The sequence below is a fragment of the Haliaeetus albicilla genome, chromosome 13, assembly GCF_947461875.1.
Source record: "Haliaeetus albicilla chromosome 13, bHalAlb1.1, whole genome shotgun sequence".
NCBI classification, from domain to species: Eukaryota; Metazoa; Chordata; class Aves; order Accipitriformes; family Accipitridae; genus Haliaeetus; species Haliaeetus albicilla.
The window spans coordinates 6851581-6872662 of NC_091495.1; the positions used below are offsets into that span (position 1 = coordinate 6851581).

At 48.3% G+C, this 21082-nt stretch overlaps 1 protein-coding gene across 1 annotated transcript in view; it reads left to right on the top strand.

Moving 5' to 3' along the window:
- Nucleotides 1-1317: 1317 nt before the first annotated feature.
- The window catches only part of PARP1 (poly(ADP-ribose) polymerase 1), a 38174-nt gene continuing 18409 nt past the window's right edge, over nt 1318-21082 (top strand). Inside the window, exons 1-11 of the mRNA XM_069800028.1 lie at nt 1318-1496; nt 5382-5544; nt 6424-6542; nt 7617-7831; nt 13354-13450; nt 15088-15204; nt 16191-16367; nt 16808-16949; nt 18572-18712; nt 19451-19693; nt 20706-20774. Of these exons, the coding sequence (XP_069656129.1) occupies nt 1377-1496; nt 5382-5544; nt 6424-6542; nt 7617-7831; nt 13354-13450; nt 15088-15204; nt 16191-16367; nt 16808-16949; nt 18572-18712; nt 19451-19693; nt 20706-20774 (1603 nt within the window). The 5' untranslated portion in view covers nt 1318-1376. The remainder of the gene's footprint in view (nt 1497-5381; nt 5545-6423; nt 6543-7616; nt 7832-13353; nt 13451-15087; nt 15205-16190; nt 16368-16807; nt 16950-18571; nt 18713-19450; nt 19694-20705; nt 20775-21082) is intronic.

The window sequence follows — 21082 nt, forward strand, 5'->3', positions numbered from 1 at the left end:
ACTAACGAAGACCCGCTGTGTCGAGCGCCTGTATCTGACTGCGTGTACGCAGCACCATCTAGTGCTTCACGGAGATTTTTTTTTCCTCCGTCCCCAAACGTGTAGTGATGTATTCAGGATACATCCTTTCATCCCCGGCACACTGCTAGTCTGCAGGCTGTTGGAGGGCTCACCGTGAAGGCAAACGCTGCGTACGTTCATAGCAAACGTGTGACAACCTGGGAGATGGAAAGTACAAGGTCGGGGGTGCCTTAACACCTCAGGCCATACAGGTTTGCTAAGATGCCGGTGTGCAACTCCGACTGATGCCCGCGAGGTGTCTGAAGCCCACCCGGGACTGAACAACCTGCTTCGGCTGGAGCCTAATTCCAGAGTCAGTATAAAACTAACGACAAATACGTAGCAAGGGTTTTCTGTAACTTCAGTGCCCTCCTCTTCCTTTCTCCAGCGAAGCTGCAGAACCAACGCAACGCCCTCTGCTGATACGAGAGGCTATTGCCTCCCGTAAGAGAAAAAGCCGAGATTTAACTCGCCGAAGAGCTCTTTTTTGCTGCCTTCAGCCCCCACACTGTGGAAGGAACTCCTGCCTGGGGTGAAGCCATCTGTCCCGTGTTTGGCTGAGGGACAGCTGCTAAGCACGCCTTCTCCCACCGCCTGGGCAGCCTGCCTTCGGCGGGCTCGGCCCCGGCCGGAGCGGCTACTTCAGGCACCGGCGTGTCTGGACACAAAACGCCCACGGGCAGACAGACACAGACAGCGGCACGGGAGGCGGCGTTAATTAAACGTTTGCTCGGCGTTAATTAAAGCCCTTTCCTCGGCTCCGGGAGCTCGTGGCCGTCCGTGCAGCTGTACGGGATGACCTGCCGGGCCCGCAGAGCTCAGGCCGAGGGGCGCGGCGGGAGCGGCACCGGGAGAAGCCGGTTACCGTTCCGCACCCCCCTGTTCTTGTTACCGAGTAAACTTCTCGCGGGACCTTCTATGGGGAAGGGGACACCCGTACAGGCCGGGGAACCAACCGGCCGCACTCTCCCCTCCCGGGCCGCTGCCGGGACGGGGAGGCGAAGGGTCGCGGCGGGGACCGGGACCGGGACCGGGACCGGGACCGGCCTCCCCCGGGTGTCCCCGGGCAGCGCGACCCCGCCGCCACGTGACCCGCCGCCTCTCTCCCCACCCCCCCATTGATACACTGTAGCAAACCGGAACGTTCCAGGCGCCGCCAGGCGCGCCGAATCGATCCCCGAGCGGCAGATCCGGCCCGCCGTTGAGGCGGGAGTGGGCGCTCGGCGCTCGGCTAGCGCTCCCGCGGGCGGGCGGGCGGGAGGGAGCGAGGAGCGCGGGGCGGTGGGTGCGCGGCGTGGGGCGGCTCCGCGGCGGCGATGGCGGAGCCGGCGGAGAAGCTGTACCGGGCGGAGTACGCCAAGAGCGGCCGCGCCTCCTGCAAGAAATGCGGCGAGAGCATCGCCAAGGACTCGCTGCGCCTGGCCCTCATGGTGCAGGTACCGCGTGGCGGGGCCCGGGCCGGCAGGGGGGCGGGCGGGCTGACCGACCGCTCGGCTCCGCGCCGGGGCCAGGCCGGGGCTCCGCTCCCTGCGCCCGCCGCGGCGGTCCGGAGCCGCTCGGCCGGGCCTCCTTCCGCCGCCGCGGGAGCTGAGCGCAGCCTATTTTTAGCAGAGGCGCTCTGGCCCGCCGCTGCCCGCGGTCTCCGCTGCCCACCGCCCTCCCGCCCCCGGGGCGGTCGGGTGGGAGCTGCCGCCGTCGGCAGCCGGGGCTGTAAAGGCGCCTGGAGGTGAAGCGGTGCAAAGTTCACCGCTAAGTGCCTTAGCGGAGGATTGCAGAGGCGGAGGGGTCGGCTCGGGGGCGCTGGCAGAGGCTCTTTGTTGTCCTGCGGCGAGCGGGGGAGCGGGAGGTGGGCGTGTTTTGTGGCTCGACTTTTCTGTGCCCTGAGAAGCGTCTGTCACTTGGCGTGTTTTGTGTCGGGTCCGGGAAATCTGGGTTTGGTGCGTGCTTTGCATACGAGACGGAAAAACCGAGACCCGAAACACGTTAGAGGTCGTGCACAGACCAGCGTTTTCCCCTCCGTTTCCCCTTACAGCACGGGGAGCTGTAGGGTTAGCGGTGAGGCTTGGGCTGCCAGCAGTAGAGGGGTGTTTTTACAGAGCTGACTGGTACATTGCAGACGTCGAAACAGACAGCTGAACCGCAATTAGCAAACTGAACGCGAAGGCATGTTTTGCTCTCAGCTGTCCTCAGGTTATTTGCCTTTTGGGGAAAAGGCTTGCTCGGCTTCCTTTCAAAATGAAGAGGAGGGCCTCGTCTGGTGTTGGGAGGGCTGGGGATTGAGCACAGACCTATACTGCTGTTTTGGCACCCTGTCGTGGGAGGATGGAGGGGCGGAATCGGTGTTTCTGCAGGGGAGGCAAAGGCGGCTCTCCGGGGAGGTGGGGGTTTGCTCGGGAAGGGCGGAGAGCTGCCTGCCCAGGCTGTGGGCCTTGGCCTCTCTCTAAGCAAGGGAGATGAAAAGGCACCTGCAGCGTTCTGGCGGACAGGGGGCTGTTGCTGAGTCTTGTGAAAGATAAGCAAATGCATGGATGTATCTTTATGGAAGACTAGCGAGGACGTGGGGTGCGAACGCTAGAGCAGAGCCCTGCAGATGGAGTGCTGTGGTTCCCAGCCGCTTGAGGAGCAATTTCTGGACCACGCTGCGCAGCCGAGAGTGGCTTGTGCCCCTGGGAGAGGCTGCGCCTGAGAGGGGCGAGGAAGAGCCCAGTCGCCCTTAGACCCGGGAGGGGGGGGGGTGGCTCCCCCTGAGGGGACGCCTGGCTGCCGTGGCAGGGCTGGCAGGTCTGCCCAGGTTGGAGGCAGGGGCTGGTTCCCCGGAGGGGAAATACCTGCCTCCGCTTTTGTTCCCCAGAGCCTCCCTCCCCTGGGAACGATGTTTTTAACCGTGCGGTGCCAAGCTGCAGCGTTTGCTCGCACGTGTTCCTGCTGCCTTTTTCTTTTGTTTCTCCTGCTGCCCTCAGTCGCTCGCTGGAGGTGTCTGCTCTCCTCCGCTCCTCCTCCTCTGCTCCGGCTGCTGCTTCTCCGGTATCCCTCACATTTGTTATCCTTTACTGTCTTCCCCAGCAGTTGAAGCTGATGCGAGGTGGGTTGGTCTTCCTCAGCACAGGGTCCTGTGGGACCGAGGCACGCCTTAGTTCAGGGAGTGAGTTTGGTCTTGTAGGGTCAGGTTTATTGAGCCATCTCCTGGGGGCAAGGGGAGGGGGACAGCTGGGACGGTGGCATCCCTCACAGAGCCACTGCCTTTTAGCCAGCCATCTCACCAAACTGCTGGTCTTACACCAACCACTTGTAATTTTTTTTTTTTTTTCCCCCACAACCTCTTGAATTTGCTTGATCTCTTCTGCAAAGGGCTCCCTCTTCCCCATTGCCAGTTTTTGTGCCAGCAGAGCACTTTTCACACCCTGCTGCTGAGCATACCCCAGGGCCCGAATTTTACCAGAGCACCCTGGGGCCCCTCATTTCCTCTTGGGGAAGTCCCCTGCAGAGCAGCCGCTTTGATGGGAAGTCTTTAGCAAATTGTGCAGAATAAATTAAAGGGTGGCCCAGACCAAGTTATTAGCTGGGTTTCTACTACAACAGCCCTTTTGTTTTGGTTTTTCAAGTGAAGAGCTCTGAATGACAGTGGGATGCTCGGTGTTTGGCACAGGGTGGGCACCCACATCCTGCAGGACCAGCACAGCTTTGACTTTTGCTTCCAGCTGCAACTGAGCAGCTTTTGTTACCTGCATGTGCAATATGAAAGCGAATTGGTCTCTCCTTTTTCCATAGTTTGTTTAGGAAACTATGGTCTAGAGATAGGTGAGCTGAGAGAATTTGTGTAAACAAGGTCTAGCTTGCCTGGAAGTTTCATTTCCCACACGGAGAGAAGTCGTGCTCCAGGTGCACAACTCTATGTAGTGGAGGAGATCTACTCACTGCATGGTTGTCTTAAAGATTGAGCCTGCTCTGCCCCATTCCATGCACTCCAGTGCCTTGTGCCCCCAAAGCCTTTGCGTTAGAGACAGAGCCATGAGGAGACCTCCAGCAAAACTCCAAACATGAGCCCAGAGCTCAGGGGTGACCAACTTTCAGTGCCAGAGCTGTGTGTGACTTCCAGCCATGTCGAGAGCAACCCCAGAGTGACTGTCATGTGGCTGTGGTACTGTGAAGGTAACCAGGTAATCCGAATGCTGGCTTGTGGGAAGAGTCCAGCTGGAAATATGAAAGTCCTCTTGCGGTTTTGGTTGATGGTTAGCTGTAATTGGGGCTCCCAGCTTTCCTAGTCCCACGCTATGGTCTTCAAAGCCCTTTCCTCCTCCTTCCTGCTCATGCACGAAACTCTGCTATTTTCAGCTTGGAGATCTCCCTCCTGTTGGTGAGTGATATGTAGAATGCTTTCCTAGGTCATTAATTCTGTATCATTGGTAATAATAATTATACAACGCTGAGTGTTATTAGTACAGCAGTTGTTTCTGTGCATTACTTGGAGCCAAACCACTATACGGTTATTTTGTCTGATGGGTAACTGGAACGATGCCAGGTTGGTACTTAAACTTCACGTGTCTGAGTCATAAGCAAGAGGAACACTTCCACGATGGGGCTGGTGCAAGGCAGGGCACTCGGGAGCTGCACTTTGGGGAGGACTTGGGTGATGCTTCTGTTCTGATGCAGGACTTCATTGGGCTCTGGTGTTTCCCTTAAATTTTGCTTCTGCCTCCTGCAGCCCCCTCAGGAATTTCTTCAGGCCACAGTCCTTGGAGCTGCTCCTCCTGTCTTGTGCCTGGTGATGGGCAGTTTGCTTGAAGTGGCTCTCAAAGGGATTGCGCATTGCACTCGAAGGTCCTGCAGAGCAAGGCCAGCAGCCTCTTGTGCTGCAGCAGTCTCAAAGGAGGTTGTAGCAGATGAGCCACATGCTGTTACTCGTGTTACTTCTTCCACAGCCTCTGTTTTGCTGTGCTCTTGCCTGCAGATGGTCTGATTCTCATAGAGAAGAAGTCTCTCCTTGTCTGCTCAGGGTTGGTATAGCCATGCTGATGCTATGACCTTTTTGTTTCGAGTAAAACAGACGGCTAAGCAGCAGGGTGATGAACTGGTTAAGCTAGGTAAATGCTCCTTCCACGTTTATCCCCTTTGGGACATCTCTCCAGCAGCTTGTCTGTCATATTAGATTTTCTTCTTAGACTTTGTCCTAAATAGTATCCATCTCTTAATTAAAAAAAAAAAAAGAAAAAAAAAGAAATCACTTGTGTTTACCCAGATAGTCCTTTTTATCTTGATTTTTTTTTTTTTTCCTTAATTCTGTACGAGTTGCTTCATCTCGGCCTAATGTGCTTTCTTCCTAGTCACCCATGTTTGATGGCAAAGTCCCTCACTGGCACCACTACAGCTGCTTCTGGAAGCGGGCTCGAATTGTGTCCCATGCAGACATTGATGGCTTCCCTGAGCTCCGGTGGGAAGATCAGGAAAAAATCAAGAAAGCCATTGAAACTGGAGGCCCTGGAGGAGGTAAGCAGAGGTCTCTTGGTGTTTGGATGGAACCATGCTGTGTCTTGTCAAGCTGTTATTATGGTTATTTGATTGCCGTGTCCCTTCAGCAAGTGATGTCGGAAGAATTGTTGTGGCATCTCTGCACTCCAGGGCTAGGACAGTGGCAGTATGATCCAGCATGTTAAATCAACGAGGTAAAAAGCCAAGTCAGTTGGCAGATGTACTGCCAAATATTTCTTGTTATCATGATTGGTGTATTTTGTTTTCAATTCTTCAATGTTAACAAATGTTGTTGTAGTATGTTGTTTTAATGGTATGTTCACTGCAGCGTATGGTTATGGTGGCTCTTTGAAATTGTTATACCATGAACTAGTGAATCAGGGGAACAAGTGAGAAGGGTCTTAAGTACAGACCAGACTAAACTCGCCACGTCTCTGCATAAACCAAGGATGCTGGGCAGTTTTAGATTGATGTTTGCCTGTTGAAATGTAGTAATACAAAAAAATAAAAGGAAGCTGGCAATTGGGAAGAGGAGTTCTGCTTTGAAACAGAGCTATTTGTGATTCCTGTTACAGTCAGTTCTCCAGTAAGATCTCATTTTACACTGCTTTCAGGAAAGAGGTAAAAAGGGTCAGCTCTGTGTACCTTTGAAGGTCTTTTAAAATCATTAAATAAGCAATCCTGTACAATTGCTATTTGGCTGTTTAAAGAACTCTTTCTATTTTAAAAGTGCTTTTGAGCATGGACTGCTTATCTTGCTCTGTATTCAAATTCTTGACAGATGAGTTGCTGGAACACAGAGGTTTATTAATCCAGACTGCTAACAACCTGAGACAGAGAATAAGAAATAAGGGAATGCCTCTTAAAGCTGAACTCTGTATTTGCTTTGTTCTCCAGGAAAAGGAGGGGAACAGGAAGGAAGTGGCAAGGCTGAGAAGAGCCTAAACGACTTTGCTGCAGAATATGCCAAGTCTAACAGAAGTACTTGCAAAGGCTGTGAACAGAAAATAGAAAAGGTAAAAAGCTGTTCTTAGTTCTCCATCTCTTGTCTTTTCTCCCACCGGTTCCAATTCAAACAGTGACTTTTATAATTGCTTCCTGTCTGTCCTGCATATGGAAAGCACTTGCAGAGCTGCATTTCTGTGTCTGAGGAGCAGCTACGTCCTGGACAGCTGACAGTAAAGGCATCCCTCAGGCGTTGTAGCCTGGCCTTCAAACCTGCCGATGCTTCCTTTCACTTAGGTCTTAGAGCAGGAGGGAACCTGGCTTGCCAGCATTTCTGTAGCAAGAAAGCCACCACTAACTGCAGCTGTTCCTGCTTGGTGCAGCACTGCAAAGGTGTCGGCCTGTTCCTCCTCCTCAGCCAGACCAGCTCTGTTTGTGTGCAGTGTATCCATATTAACTCCATGAAAGCAGACAAAAACAGTGATGCAGCTGACTAATGATGCAGCCCTGTGGTTTAACATGTCTTGGTGTTCTGCTTTTAAAGACAGTTGGCAGAATGGAGTTGTGAGCCTCTGATAGATGTGAATAGACCTGCCAGTTGGGTAAAGTTGGCAAGGGCCAAACACCAGTGCTGGTATGCTTGTATCTGCAGAAACATTGGTGACTTGTGTAGACATTTGCTTGTTGGAGCATGAAGTATTGCAGTCTAAAAGCACCTAAAACAACTACTTGTTGGGCATCTGCAAAGTAACTTGCAGTAAGACAGGGTGAGATCTTATTAGCACTGCTGCTTGAGTGGTAGGGACATAAAGTTAATTTTTAGAGTTGCCTACATGGGGTTTGGTCATGTGAGTCTTGCTTGTTCAAGCTTACTGGGAGTTGAAGTAAAGACTGCAGGATTACCAGTTTTGAGTGGTTTTTGAACAGAAAACTACCTAAAAAGCTGGGGGTTTTGACCTAGAAAGAGTACTGAAGAGAACAGAGGAGCTGTAGTGAAAGGGCTTGAACAAAAGTTGCAGGCTTTGATAGAGGAACTGTTGCTATTTTACAGGTGTTTAGAAGGAAGCATGTCAGTAAGTTATTACCATCCTGCTCTAGCTAGAATGGCCTAACAATTGCTCTTCTGTCGCTTTAATCTACCTCAGGGCCAGATTCGGATTTCCAAGAAGATGGTGCATCCTGAAAAGCCGCAGCTGGGAATGATAGATAACTGGTACCATCCGGACTGCTTTGTGAGCCGCCGAGCAGAGCTGGGTTTCCTCCCGGCATATGGGGCCACCCAGCTCCTGGGCTTCAGCATCTTGAAAGCTGAAGATAAAGAAACTCTTAAGAAGCAGCTCCCGGCTACCAAGAGTGAAGGGTACGTGAGCAATGTAAGAAATTGCATTGTCTAGAGGAGCCATTGCTTGCCTTCAAATACATCCATGATAAATGTTTTGTGACATTGTTGTCTCTGTTAAAAGAATATTGGTCGCAGGAGGGTTTGGTCCTTCCTGTGACCTTAGGCAGATGACAACAGACAAATTCCCTGTCCCTGGAAGCGTACAGTCCACTTGCCCCCTGTGACTGCCTTGAGAAAATGCAGAGACCAGCAGCTGTGACTTGGAGGACTGATGTGGGGCTTTCAACCATAAAATAATGCATCCTTAATACAAATGGATATTGGGCTCTGTGCCTCCTTGTGTGATGCTGTTATCAGCAATGGTTTCTCTGCTCTAACCACTTGTTAGAGAATTGATTTGACATCTCTTATCTATGAGCTGGGGATCTGTGACAGGCACTGAATCTGATAATGGTATTTATTGGCTGCGTAGTGCTTACACTTGGATGCTTTTGTTTGCTAAATCTTTTATGGTACATCTGAAATTTCATTGCCTTGCATTGAATTTTTTAGTGGAGGCTCTTGACAGAACTTGTACTGACAGAGAAGCACTTCCAGGTGACTTGCTAGGTTTGGTCAATCTTTCTCTGTTAATGAAGGCTTTTGTTATTTGTTTTCAAAGTGGCTTTGCCTGGAGTCATGCTTCATAACACAAGCCAGTGTTGCATTGTCCCCATGGAGGAAGGAACATAAGGTGTTTCTGGGTCCTACAAATAGGAGAGATCTTCTTGTAAAACGTTTGGCTTCCCTGTGTACATTGTAGACTGAATTCAGCTTTACTTTTGCAAGGATTGACCATGAAACTGTCCAGTGAGACTGATGTTGGATTCTGAGAAGCTGTAGCCAAGTCAAATCTGTGCAGTCTTTGTCAGTATTGGTCCTCCAGATACATGGCTGATGGGTGTGGTGTACTGTTCAGAGCCTGGCGTGTACGTGAACGTCATCCTTGGCCATAGGTAACAGAGCGGAGCATGCATAAACTGATGTATGTGTTGTTAAGAGGCTGCAACTTCCATGCTTTTTTCTTGGTTGGCAAGCAGTTGCTCCAGAAGCGTTCAGCAGTGGTGCGGGTGCTGTGGGGAGGGTCCTGCAGTGCCGCAGAAGTGGGTGCTCCTGCCGGAGCCCCATCAGGTTCTGCAGTGTTCACCTCACTTGGCTGAACCACTGGAGGCTGAGATGAGCTGTCTGCATCTGCCCGGCAGCCTGCCATCTTTTCACACAGGCATTTTACCTCTGTGTGTGTTGCCGGGTGTAAGTACAAGTACAGTGTTTTAATGCACTTGCAGCTTTTCAGGTAGTCCTTTGCTTTTTGTGCCGAGGTGAGTGTTCCACTTTGTCCTAGAACAGTGTGTGAGTTTAATAGGGTTATTTGTAGTTTTCTCCCATGTCTTCAGCAAAGCTCTAGAGATTGGACTGTGTAAGTGTTTCTCTTGTCTGCCCTGACTCTGCTTTTCTGGGCCACTTCTGGGATGCGATGGAAAATATGAAGGCTTTGTAAAGATAGGCCACAGAGTAGTTTGCCAAGTCACTGTGTAAATAAAAGCCTAGAATTGCAGTGGAAAAAAGCTTAGACTGGTGATGTAGGGTAATGTGAACCAGAACCTCGCGCCAGAAAAGCAGCAGGACGTCTCATCTTTCGTGCTTTCCAAGCACTGCATGAACAAGCCCCTCAACCGTGAAGGTGCTGGCCAGCTCTTACACTCCACTACCTTTCTTCTCCTGTTTGGGCTGTGTGCTTGAGCCAAGGGTATTAAGGGTCAATTGGGAAAATAGTTGTCTGTCAAACAAACTGAATGAGAGTGTAAATAAACAGAAGAAGTGGAGAGGTGTGGTGTGCTTCCTACCTGGTGATTTTCTGCCAAGAAAGCACAGAAGTTCTGGAGAAGCCAAAAGAAAAACACCCCAGAAGCTTGAATGAGATGCAGTTGCCTCTGATAATTCATCTTGTACGTTCAATCAGATAACAGAAATTAACGACAGAAATTACAGCATCTTGCAGAAATGATATTACAGTATCTGCTGTAGGTGAGATTCTCAAAATGATCTTTAAAGATATTTCTAATTGCACTGTGTCCAAATTATATCTTGACTCAGATGTCTCTGCAATTCAGATGTGACACATCCAAATTTGTGTGCTGCTTCTGCATATCTAGCCCATACTCCAAGGAGAAGCTCAGACTTTGGGACTGCCTTGTCAGCCCTTTCTGTAAGAGCAGCGGTGTGATGTGCCTATTGCAGATGAGAGAAGTGAGGTGCTGAGCAGGACTACTGAGAATAGGTTGGAAAAATCCCTTCCCTCTGAAGGACAAAAATGGGAAGGTTTCCTGCAAGGATTCTGGCTCCTTTCCTCGGTCAGCTCTGGGTGAGACATGCCGACCCTCCCCTGGGCTACGGGCTGTCGTGCCTGAGCGCCAGCACTTTGCAGGCCTGGGAAGGAGGATCTTGTGTCCTTGCCAGCAGCTTCTCTGTGGAAAGAGTGCTCATGTACTGATGTAGGAAATGCAGTAGCAGCTTGCGAGCTCCCTTTGACTGTGCTACTTTGGTAGCATGTGTTTCACCCTCCTGCTCCATGCTTAATACTTTCCTGTATTTTCTGCCTCACTTGTTTGGGTAGAATTGCTGCCCAGGACAGGAGCAAAATGTCATTTTGGAGATGTCATGCAGTACTGGATTAACTGCAGGGCTTGCCTGAGGCAGAGGATAAGTACACAGGTCAGCAACAATCTGGTGGTGCTTTACAGGGAGGAGGAGAAAAGGGCACTTCTTTTTCCTCCTTGTGTTGGCTGCTTGCTTTATCCAGGGTTGCCGTGACTGTCCTTTCCACCCTTCATTTTCATTGTAGTGGGGTGGTGAACATAGAGAAATGGAGAGCAGGTGGTAAGGAAGGGCCAGGCTAGAGTGGGACAGTTTACATGCCTCTTCATCTTCTTGAAAGTTGGAATAAATCTTTTAGTTGTGTATTCTCCATGAAGGTGAGAAGAAGTGGTTTACATTGGCTGGGAAGTACCAGTCTGTCTAAGCAAGCTGTTGGGTCGTACCTGTTGAATGTGGGAAGTCTGTCCCTTCCCCAGCAGGAGAAAGGGCATACATAGTAGCACCCAGCTGCTGTTAGCAACACAGAGTGTTTGGTCCCAAGAATGGAAGATAAAATCAATGTGTGTGTCAGTGAGTGTGTATTTTGTTGATTGTTCTAAAATTTGCTGTTTTGGGATGATGCGAGGTGAATTTGGCTTTGCCATTCCCTTCTCCAGGCTGTATAAAATGATGAGAGTTTGCTTTAAGCCTTGGGCATAGCCAGGGACAAAAGAGAAGGTGGTGACTGACAGTTTTATGCCTCTCTGCAATTGGGATGATCCCTCCCACTCTGCAGTTTGTTCAAGTGACTGGAACAGGTACAGTAATCACTCTGTCTGGGAGAGCAACATGCTGTCCCCTTGACTCTGAGGAAAAGCTGCCAAAAGTGTGAGTCCCTGCTGGAATTTGGATGCTTTCCCTGGGTCGCAGGGCCTCTCAGCAGGGTGATCGCCTTCCAGTAGTTGGTGTACTGGCTTTCCTTTTTTTGGAGACTGGGAGACAAGTTACGGCATAGGAGTGAGCGCTGGCTTGCTGGAGGCAGCCTGGCTGTCAGCCTGCCGAGGGAGAGGCACTGCAGATACACAGTGTTCAGGCACCCATCCTAAATACTTGCATTATTAAGCCCTCTGGCTTGCGAAGGTGCAGCAGAGCGCTTTGCACTCAAGCTGATACGTTTTTCCCAGATTATGTTGTGTACTTGTGACTCTGTTAAAACTTACAAATGTCATTGTCCTCGTGGTGGGGCCCAGTGGATTCTCTGGTCTTGCCCCTTGCAGGGGCTGCAGCCGGGGAAGAGAGGGGACTTGCATGGCCTGGGGACTTTTGAAGGCATGGCTGTGTGCGTGCTGTATCCAGTCCTGCCATGCTGGTTCCTGCTTGCCTGATATAGAAAACAATACGGAGTTTTTCTCAAGAAATGCAAGCAATTGCTAGTAGCACAGTGCAGCTGTTGTCCCTGCCTAAGGCAGTGCACCTTACAGCATAGCCCCAGTTCGACTGATGGGACCTTGCAGGGGGACAGCTGAAAGACGAGCTCTTTTGCAAAACCAGCCCCTTTTAAAGACTTGCAAAGTGCTCTGAATCTGGTTTGGTCAGAGGCGCTAATGACGGGCTAGTGGTGGCCACTGCAAATAAAATGAAAACCTGGCCCAATTTAGGGCCAGGACAGTTACTAGAACTTATAGGTCTCTTATGCGTGAGTCTTTGGGAGAAGAGTACCTTTTGACATCCTCCTGCAGTTTTATAGCTAATAAGCTGTCATACAGTGTTAGTCTTAACAGTAGCGAAGTACTAGAAAGTGAAGTGTTTAAAATTATAAGTAGGAGAGCAATAGAGAATGTCAACTTTACAGCTTAACCATCAGCCACAGCTTATAAAGTTAAGACAGATGCTTTCTTAAAAAGAAACCTGGCTGATGTTTCAAAACCATAGCAGCCCTGTCAAAATGAAGTGCAAGATCCAAGCTGTGTTCATGCTCTGCCTCAAGTTGCAGGCTCATGCTGCCTCAAGTGGGGCAAATTTTCCCTTTATTTCCTCAAGAGAGCACACACTGATTTGATTTATTGATATTGATGTATTTTGAAGCCAGGCAGACCAAGGGGATGACATGACTCTGGAAACATAAATGATCTTCCTCTGAGGTCTCTTGTCATTCTGAAGTCTGCCAAAATCCCCCAGTTTTCATTTGGCTTCCTCTTCTTTGCAGTCTTTCTCAAGCAGCGTTTTCTGTAACTTTTCCCTGCACAGCTCTAAGGCCCCAGTTAGTAACAATAAATTCCCTCACACACAACTGCACAGTAGTACATCACAAAACCGCTATCAGCCTGGGAGCACTTTGCAAGTAGAAACTTCCTCCTGTCTGATTTCAGAGACGTGACTTAATTCCAGTCTGAAGAGAAACTAGCTGGGAAGTACCTCGTTTCCCCAGTGTGTTAGCTTACTAAAGTTACCATGTTTGCTGCCCTTTATTTCAATATGGACTGTCTAAGCTGAAAAATCAAACTGTTGATTCAGCTGAAAGACACTATAGTCTTTCAACCGGCATTGCTACACCTCCTCAGATTTGGAGAGGTACACTTATATTCAGTGATTCTTAGGTATGCCTTTGGTGTAACTAATACAGGTGTAGATGAATATGCCTGAAAATGTTGCAGTATTTCATGTGCTCTTCTGCCAGACCATACAGTTACCCCGTGGAAAAGCTCTAAGTGTACCTGACCTGATTGAGGCAGCTTGTGTTGCAGAGCCAAGTACATGTCTACAATCTAGCACTGAGGAATTTGAAAAATGGGTTCGCCTGCCAAAACTGAGGATATTCAAGCCTCTGCAGATATCAGCAGTCAGTAAACTGAGCTCTGGTGACTGCTGGACAGGCATTTAAATAACTTCCTTTCATGTGTGTGTTTTGTTTTGGTTTTCTCTATTAGAAAGAGAAAAGGAGAAGAGGTAGATGGAAATGTGACTGCGAAAAAGAAACAAAAGAAAGAAAAAGAGAAAGAATCAAAGCAGGAAAAACAGCTGAAGGTGAGTTTTAGCTGATCACATCCTAAAAACTGCTTTGTTAGAAGAGTGCAGTGTCAGGCACTAACTGAAGAGCTGTGACACCTAGAGAGGGCCTGTACCTCGTGCCCAGACAAAGCAGAGGTCCTCGCAGCACAGCTGGTCCTCGTGTCCTGGCACACTATGGCTTTGCTGAAGGCAATTCACCCTGCTGCTTTCTCCTGAAAGACAGGAAGGAAGTTCTCTAGGACTTGTGCTTACTGGATTTAAATAGATTACGTTAAATACCTTCTCTCTCAGGGAGGTTGGTTCTGTGGTCCTTCCTGTATCATCTGGTTGTGGTGGCTGAAGCTCTGAGCCCAAGCGCTGTTGCAAAAGAGCTTGGAAACCAATAAATAGCTCATTTAAAAATTAAACAGAGGTAAAATGCGGAACTAGATTAATGAGAAATCATATCTCTTTCACCCTCTGGGGAGCTGTGTTTGGTTCTTGGGTACAAAGTGTGATAGATCACAGCTTTCTACGTTTCACTTTCTAGAATCGTGTGGCAATAATTCCCAACAGAGCATCAGGAATTTTGTATTTATTGAAAGTTTGGCATAGGTACTTTCCAAGAAAAAAATTAACAAGCTGCTTTTGCTGCAGTTGAAGTCTTAATGGAGCTGTAGAAAAATGGCGTGTCTGCCTTTGAACAAAAGTTTTCTTTTTTGTTGTGTGGCAATACCTTAATTTTCAACAAAATTTAGCCAAGACATTGTCAAGGTTTTTCTGCTGCAGTGCAGATGTTTAGGAAGGATCAAGGCAATTTGTAGATTCGGGTTAACTTTGGGTTCACTAATATTTTTTAACAGCATTTCATCAAGCACGATCATTAATACTGAAAATTAAACCATTTAACACAGTCAACCAGTTCTTCTGGGGTAGATTGGATTTTTGACTGTAGCCAGTGAATAACATTCAGAAACTATCTGTGATATTTTAGGGTGCTGCTTTGCTGTGCAACCCTTTCACCTTCTGTAGAAAGGCCCAAAAGAACATACAGGCTCCTCTGCGCTGCTGCAGGTGACTGATCTGGTAGAAATTCTTCTTATGCTTAGGTAGCTTAAAAGAAGAACAGTGCCGATCAGCATTTCTGATTTTTCTTTTAATGCAAAGTTCAAATGCAGCCACATCCCTGCTGTTGTCAGTGTCAACTAGTTAGGTGATACTTGCTTGCTAAGGGTAGAACTGTGATAGAAACGTGGGTTCCACTCTACCTAAAAGGAAGCTGTCTTGTTAGTATGGCTTGTGCCTTCTTATGTGGGATAGTGCTGTAAAAGTTACTCTGTGGCCTTTCTTCACATGTACATGACGGAGAAGCCTTGGTTTATACAGAATCCCATAGGGATGTCCTTCTGCATATAATCTTGAGAAGAGAAGAGTATTTGCTGAAGCCGCAATGTGCTCATGAATTCATACTGAAATCTGAAGCATCTAGGGTTTTGGGTAAAACGCATGACTCTCCCTTTTGGTAAAGCTACTGGTTCTTGGTGCTCTTATCTCACAGTCTGGGTTTAAGATACCATGGGCTTGCTAAAACTTTGTCCACATACTGCAGTTTCAGGAATGTTCTTAGAAAGCAATCTATTGCAAGTAGCTAAGCTGCTGAGTTTTGTCAACAGGAGCAGACAGAGCTGATCTGGGGCATCAAAGATGAGCTGAGGAAGGTCTGCTCCACTAATGACCTGAAAGAGCTGCTGATCGCCAACAAGCAGGAAGTTCCTTCAGGGGAGAATGCGGTGAGTTGGTCTGTAGTCGCTTTGCGTGCGTGCTGGGTCTTTGAATCACTGACGCCGACCCGAACCAATATTGCTGCAAGGTCCACAAGTCTGAAGCAGGTTCCTAACATAACACTTCAGAAAGAAATTCAGTGGAAAGTCCTGGGACTTCTGTCCCAGGACTCTGATGATATCGCTGTTAATGCTTGCTTGTGAAGGTCTGTGTTATGGCATGTGATGCTGAATTCTACGTGTTAAGTCTCGGTGATGTGCCTTTATTCTGCTATGCCCAAACTGGTCCATGTTTTTGAGGGTTTTTTTGTTGCTGGCTCTTCAAGAGCAGGTTAGTTAAGGCACTTCACACTGCCTCCCTCAACTGTTAAATTATGCCAAAAGAAGCAAAACCTGCACAAATTCTTTCCTGGTATCTTTTCTAAAAACAGTCAGTTTTCAGTCTCTGTAACTTGTGAAAGTCTCTTTTTCAGAGCCACACATCACTTTAAGTATTTGTATTTATTAAGACTCTTTGTAAGGACTGTGGGCTGGGATGTGGGAAGTGTCTAGACTCAAAATGGTCAAGAAATACTCTCTAGGCAGGAAAACAGGGACTTGTCTGAGCCTACATTCCCACCTACCTACTCATGTGCTCAGATGCAGTAGCTCATCTCTTCCTCGGCTGTTCCAGCACGGCTGCCTGGTCAGGTGCTGTGTGGTAGGTATGCTCTCCTGAATGTCAAAGCTGGATAGGAGAGACTGCGAGCCATGGGTGTGAGCAGATATGGTGTGACTGGGGAAACTTGGTGTCACGTCTTTCAGGTGTCATAAATCAATCAGTGCTGGTCAGAGTCTTGGCTTACAGTGCAGTGTATGCATGACAAGCACTGGAAACGTCTACGTCTGCGTGCCAGCAGACTGACAGTAGTTTTCTTGTGCAGCCCAGTGTAATGTAGTGTGTGGGTTTCCAGCTTCCTCTGCCATGACCTGTTTTGTATTCTTTGTTGCTTTAGATTTTGGACCGAGTAGCAGATGGGATGGCGTTTGGAGCTCTTCTTCCCTGCGAGGAGTGTAAGGGGCAGTTTGTGTTCAAGAGTGACGCATACTACTGTTCAGGGGATATTACTGCCTGGACTAAGTGTGTTGCTAAAACGCAGACTCCCAACAGGAAGGACTGGGTAATCCCAAAGGTGGGTATTTACTGCAAATTTGATGATCTGAAGCACGTTTCTTAACTGGTGTTGCCTCTTGTAAGGAGATTGAATAAGCAGCAATCAGTGTTGGATGCCAAAGAGCAGAGTGTGCTGCAGTGCTGAGCAGCTGTGACAGTGGGGAAGTCCTGTCACAGCTACATCCCTCCAGGGGTAGGCAGCTAATGCATAACTAAATCATATATTTTCCAAATTGAAAGATATGTTGCTGATTTGATTTGAAAGCCATCATTTACCCTCTTCTAGCTTTGTTTTCCCAGTCAGTAAAGTGGGTATTTGCCTACCTTAGTATGAATGTCTTGGAAATCCTTTCCAAGACGTGCAGTATATGCCAACATCTGGCCAGTGCTCAACTGAGCCTTTAAATCTTATAATAGTATTTGTTGTTTTTAAACTCTACTTACGCTTCCATCCCACAGGAGTTTCGGGAAATTCCTTACCTGAAGAAATTTAAGTGTAAGAAGCAGGACAGGGTATTCCCTCCAGATGCTGCGACTGTGAACTCTGTGCCTCCTCCCTCCTCATCTGCTCCTTTGGCAGAGACTGTGTCCACACCCAGAGGTAAGCAGCTGGCTGGGCATGGGTCAGTGGAGTTCAGGATGGTGTGCAATGCCATTCCCAGCCAGATGAACACACCACCCTGAACGGGTGTGCTGTCCTCCTGCCCCCAAGCGTGTCAGAGCTCTCCTGGTAAAAAAACGCATAGCAGAGTCTCATGTGCTTCATCTTCCTAGCGCAGGTAGACCCTGATATGGCAGGTTGCCTGAGGACATGGGCTTGAGGTCCTGGTTGTTTTCTAACAAATCGTTTTGGGTATTTGTTGATGGTGAGGAAATGATGTGTTTGCAGTGTATCAGAAACTTAAATGCCAGTGTTGCAAAGTGTGTCCCAAGGGAGACCTGCTGTGAAATGCCTTCTTGCTTGGTTTCTTGGGGAACATCCAGGGACTTCCATAATGCCAGATATTCCATATTGTGTTAGGTTTTAAGGGCAAGAGGTTTTTTTGGTTTTGTTTTTTTAAATCCTACATTGGGATTTGGCTTTACGAATCACTGACTCCCCTTATGCAAAATAAACGTCCTGTCTCCAGCCCACAAACTGGCAAAAGGTTGGACACCAGAAATTCCCTGTAGGCTGTTGGAATGAGTTGCATGCTTTGGTGATATAGCCTGTCCACTAAGAGCTATGCTGACTTCTTTCTTATTCAGCCTTGTTAGCCTTGGCGATAGTTTTGGGAGCAGGGGATTATTGTTACTTGGTAAAAAGGGGGGGAGCAATTCTGCAAAGCTAATTTTAGCCAGATCGTGTTATTAGCAATGAGGACAAAGGAACCCCGGTCTTGGTTCTGATTGGCAAGTTGATTCCAGCCCCAGTGTGCCCTGAAAGTAAAGTCAAAACATTGACCAGAATTAAAGCCAGGTTGTTTTGTTTGCTAGCAACCTAACTAATCTGAGTTGAGGGGAGGAGAGGAAACAAAACCCTCAGTTGGTCAACCAGAGTTAATAGCATTTATCTTTAGCAGTGCAGATATACTCTTAGACACTTGCCATGTCCTGGACCCACCTGCATTGCAGAGCGTTAACACAATGATGTGATGGAGCCTCAGATGGTTAGCAGTTTGCTCCTGACTTGTTTCCTGACTTGTTATGGGTTCGCGTGATACAACCTTGTGCTGTCTATAAGGTCAAGAATCTAATGTACTGTAATGTAGGAACACTGTTGCTTGAGAGACAGTCCTCTTTCTCCAGCCCGTCAAAAACAGATTTAATTTTGAAGAGGCAGGAGCTTTCATGTTATAGTGAGTTTCTCCCATGCTGTCCAGGCATCAAAAGAAGAGGAAAGCAGAGCACAGTCTCTAGTAGCACAGTGCTGAAGAAGACTGATTTTTTTTTTCCATTTAAAAAAAAACAAAAAGGCAGGCAAATAATGTGCCTACATATCCATCTTCCCTGCCTTTCATCCCTTCTGTTTGTTGACAGGTGTTGAGCTTTGTTGCCTTTCCTAAGTGAAGGGGAGCTTCCTCCCACTTGCTTAGCACAGGTCAGACCTGCTTTTGGACCCTTGTCTCCCTGCCAGCTGGGCTGATTATACTGACTGTGGGGGATGCTGTCCCTTTGTGCTTGTTATTTGTCTGGGGCCTCTGTGTCTGTTGCTGACATGCTGTGTTATTTCTGAACCCCTAGACAAACCACTGACCAACATGAAGATCCTGGTTCTTGGAAAACTGTCGAAGAACAAGGAGGAGGTGAAGAGCATTGTGGAGGACCTGGGAGGAAAGATGACGACAACAGCTAACAAGGCTACCCTGTGCATCAGCACACAGAGTGAGCAGCCATGCCTTGGTTACTGGTAGCGCTGGTAACAGAGCTGAGCAGATTACAGAGGACGAGTGTCCTCGGAGCTGTTTGGAGATCGGTGTTTGGATTAGGAATAATGTGTTGTGTGCGCACGTGGCCTTAGCATGCTTGGAAAAGTAGACAGATGTGTGCTGTTTGATTTTTACTTACCTAGCATGTTAACCCTGCAGGTTATGCCGTAAGGCTTTGTTGGGTCTGTAGCAGCTGGAGCTCTGGTCTATGTGCAGACCATGGTGGTGTGCAAGCCACCCTTGTTGAGACGATGGGTGCTGGGGACTGTATCTGTGCTTGCCTTGGAGAAGCTGCAGAGCTGACTGTGAGTGCCTGAGGGCAGTTGTTTTCTCTGCTGGCAACTTAGGGTCTGCTCTTGCTCCCTGTTGGAGTCAAGGTGCAAACTGGCTGCTGAAGTAGGAGATCTGCTACCACCTGCCAGGAGGTCCAAGAGGGACTGTACACCCCAGCCTGGCTCTGGGAAGGGGAGAGCTGGACCAGCCAGGTAAAACAGGAGTGTTCCTGCTCTAGCCCATGCTGCAGCTTTGAGCCAATGGGGATTTTGGTCTCCAAAGAATATGGTGAATCCAAATTGTGGTGGAATTGTGTTTCCGCAAAGCATTACAGAGCCCTGAATCATGGCCAGAGGGAGGGGCTAAAGTCTGAAACATCACTGATGCTTTTTTTTCTCCATTTCCCACCCTGCCTCTGCAGAGGATGTGGAGAAAATGAGCAAGAAGATGGAAGAAGTGAAGGAGGCCAAAGTCCGTGTGGTCTCAGAGGAGTTTCTTCAGGATGTGAAATCCTCCAGCAAGGACTTCCAGGAGCTTGTGTCTCTCCATGCACTTTCACCTTGGGGTGCAGAGGTGAAAATGGAGCATGAGGAAATGGCCGTGGATGGGAAGTGCAGCAAGCCCCCGAGTACGAAGAGTGCTGGGAAGGTCAAAGAAGAACAAGGTGAAGAACAAAGCGGTTGTTTCTCCGCATTGTTTTCTCAATGCTGTGCATGCACAAAGCAAACTTGGGTATAGTCTATTCTTGACCTTTCCTTGAGTTCTCTGCCCTTTTTCTCATAATAAATTTAAATAGTGAGACCTCAGGGCAAGACTACCTTTAAGTAAACATGAAGCTGTCCCCTGAGCTGGCTGTCTTTTCCCCTAGTTCAGTCTTGCTTCAGAGATCTCCTGTGCTGTATGTGCCCAGGCTACCTGACATCAGTCTAGACTCTTCCTCATAACACCTCAGCTTCTCTGCAAGTTTGGGTCAGTGTTGCAGCTCCAAGGAGTTGCTGGGGTACCAACATGTGACAGACACTACCGTAACCCCCAAGGGGTGTTAGCAAGTGAGAAAATATGGGGTCCAGAGCAATTGGTCTTTGTTCTACTTGGTTTAGAACATAACAGTTTTTAACAGAGGAGGAAAAATAGCCAACACCAGTGGCATTCCTCACCAGTGCTATAGAGAGCTTGCATAATTAATGTTGAACAGTGAACAAAACCATCAGATCTGCTCGCCTAGCTTCAGACCCTGTTCTTGTCCGTGTCCTCCAAGCATGGGTTTCTGTCATACAATTGGGTATGTTTATTGCCAGACTCTGTCACAGCAGTAGCATCTCCAGGGGACCTGAACACCTCCCATGCCCTGTGAGGTTTTTAAATCCCACTTAAACACAACCACAAATGTGACTTTTGTCTGCTGTGCAGGTGAAAAAATGATATGGCCCACCCCTTGGGGCCGGGAGGAAGGAGATAAGATCTCCTCAGATTATATCTGTTTCATTTAATTGGCTGTGTGGGGGCTATGAATTGGCTGCTAAAGCCAGGTTAAAAAAGCCATTGAAGTCATATACTGGGAATCCAATATGAAGTCTCCTTAGGGTGATAATTATGCAAACTGAGAATTTAAATGTTGATTTAAGTCAGACTGTGTTGCCTGCCTAGGAAAAAAAATTAACTCTGTTTCCTTGCAGGACCTAGCAAGTCTGAAAAGAAAATGAAGCTAACAGTTAAGGGTGGAGCGGCAGTAGATCCTGATTCTGGTGAGTGGTAATGATGGCTGCGCCTGCACCGCACAAGTCTTCAGGATGTGTGATTGTTTGCAAAATGTTTTTCTGTGAAAGGATAAGCGTTGCATAAAAGGAACATGAACGTTTTAACCATTTTTTCTTGCTATCAAAGGAACGATATTGATTGACATTCAAAGCTGGATATTCCAGGACTTTCTAGTGCAGCTTTCAGAAGGACCACTTCAACTAAGGCATGCACTTTGGTCAACTTTAGGAGCATGTGTCAGTGGGGTGAATAAAGGCTCAGCCAGCAGAGCCACAGGTCTGGCATGAGCATCTGC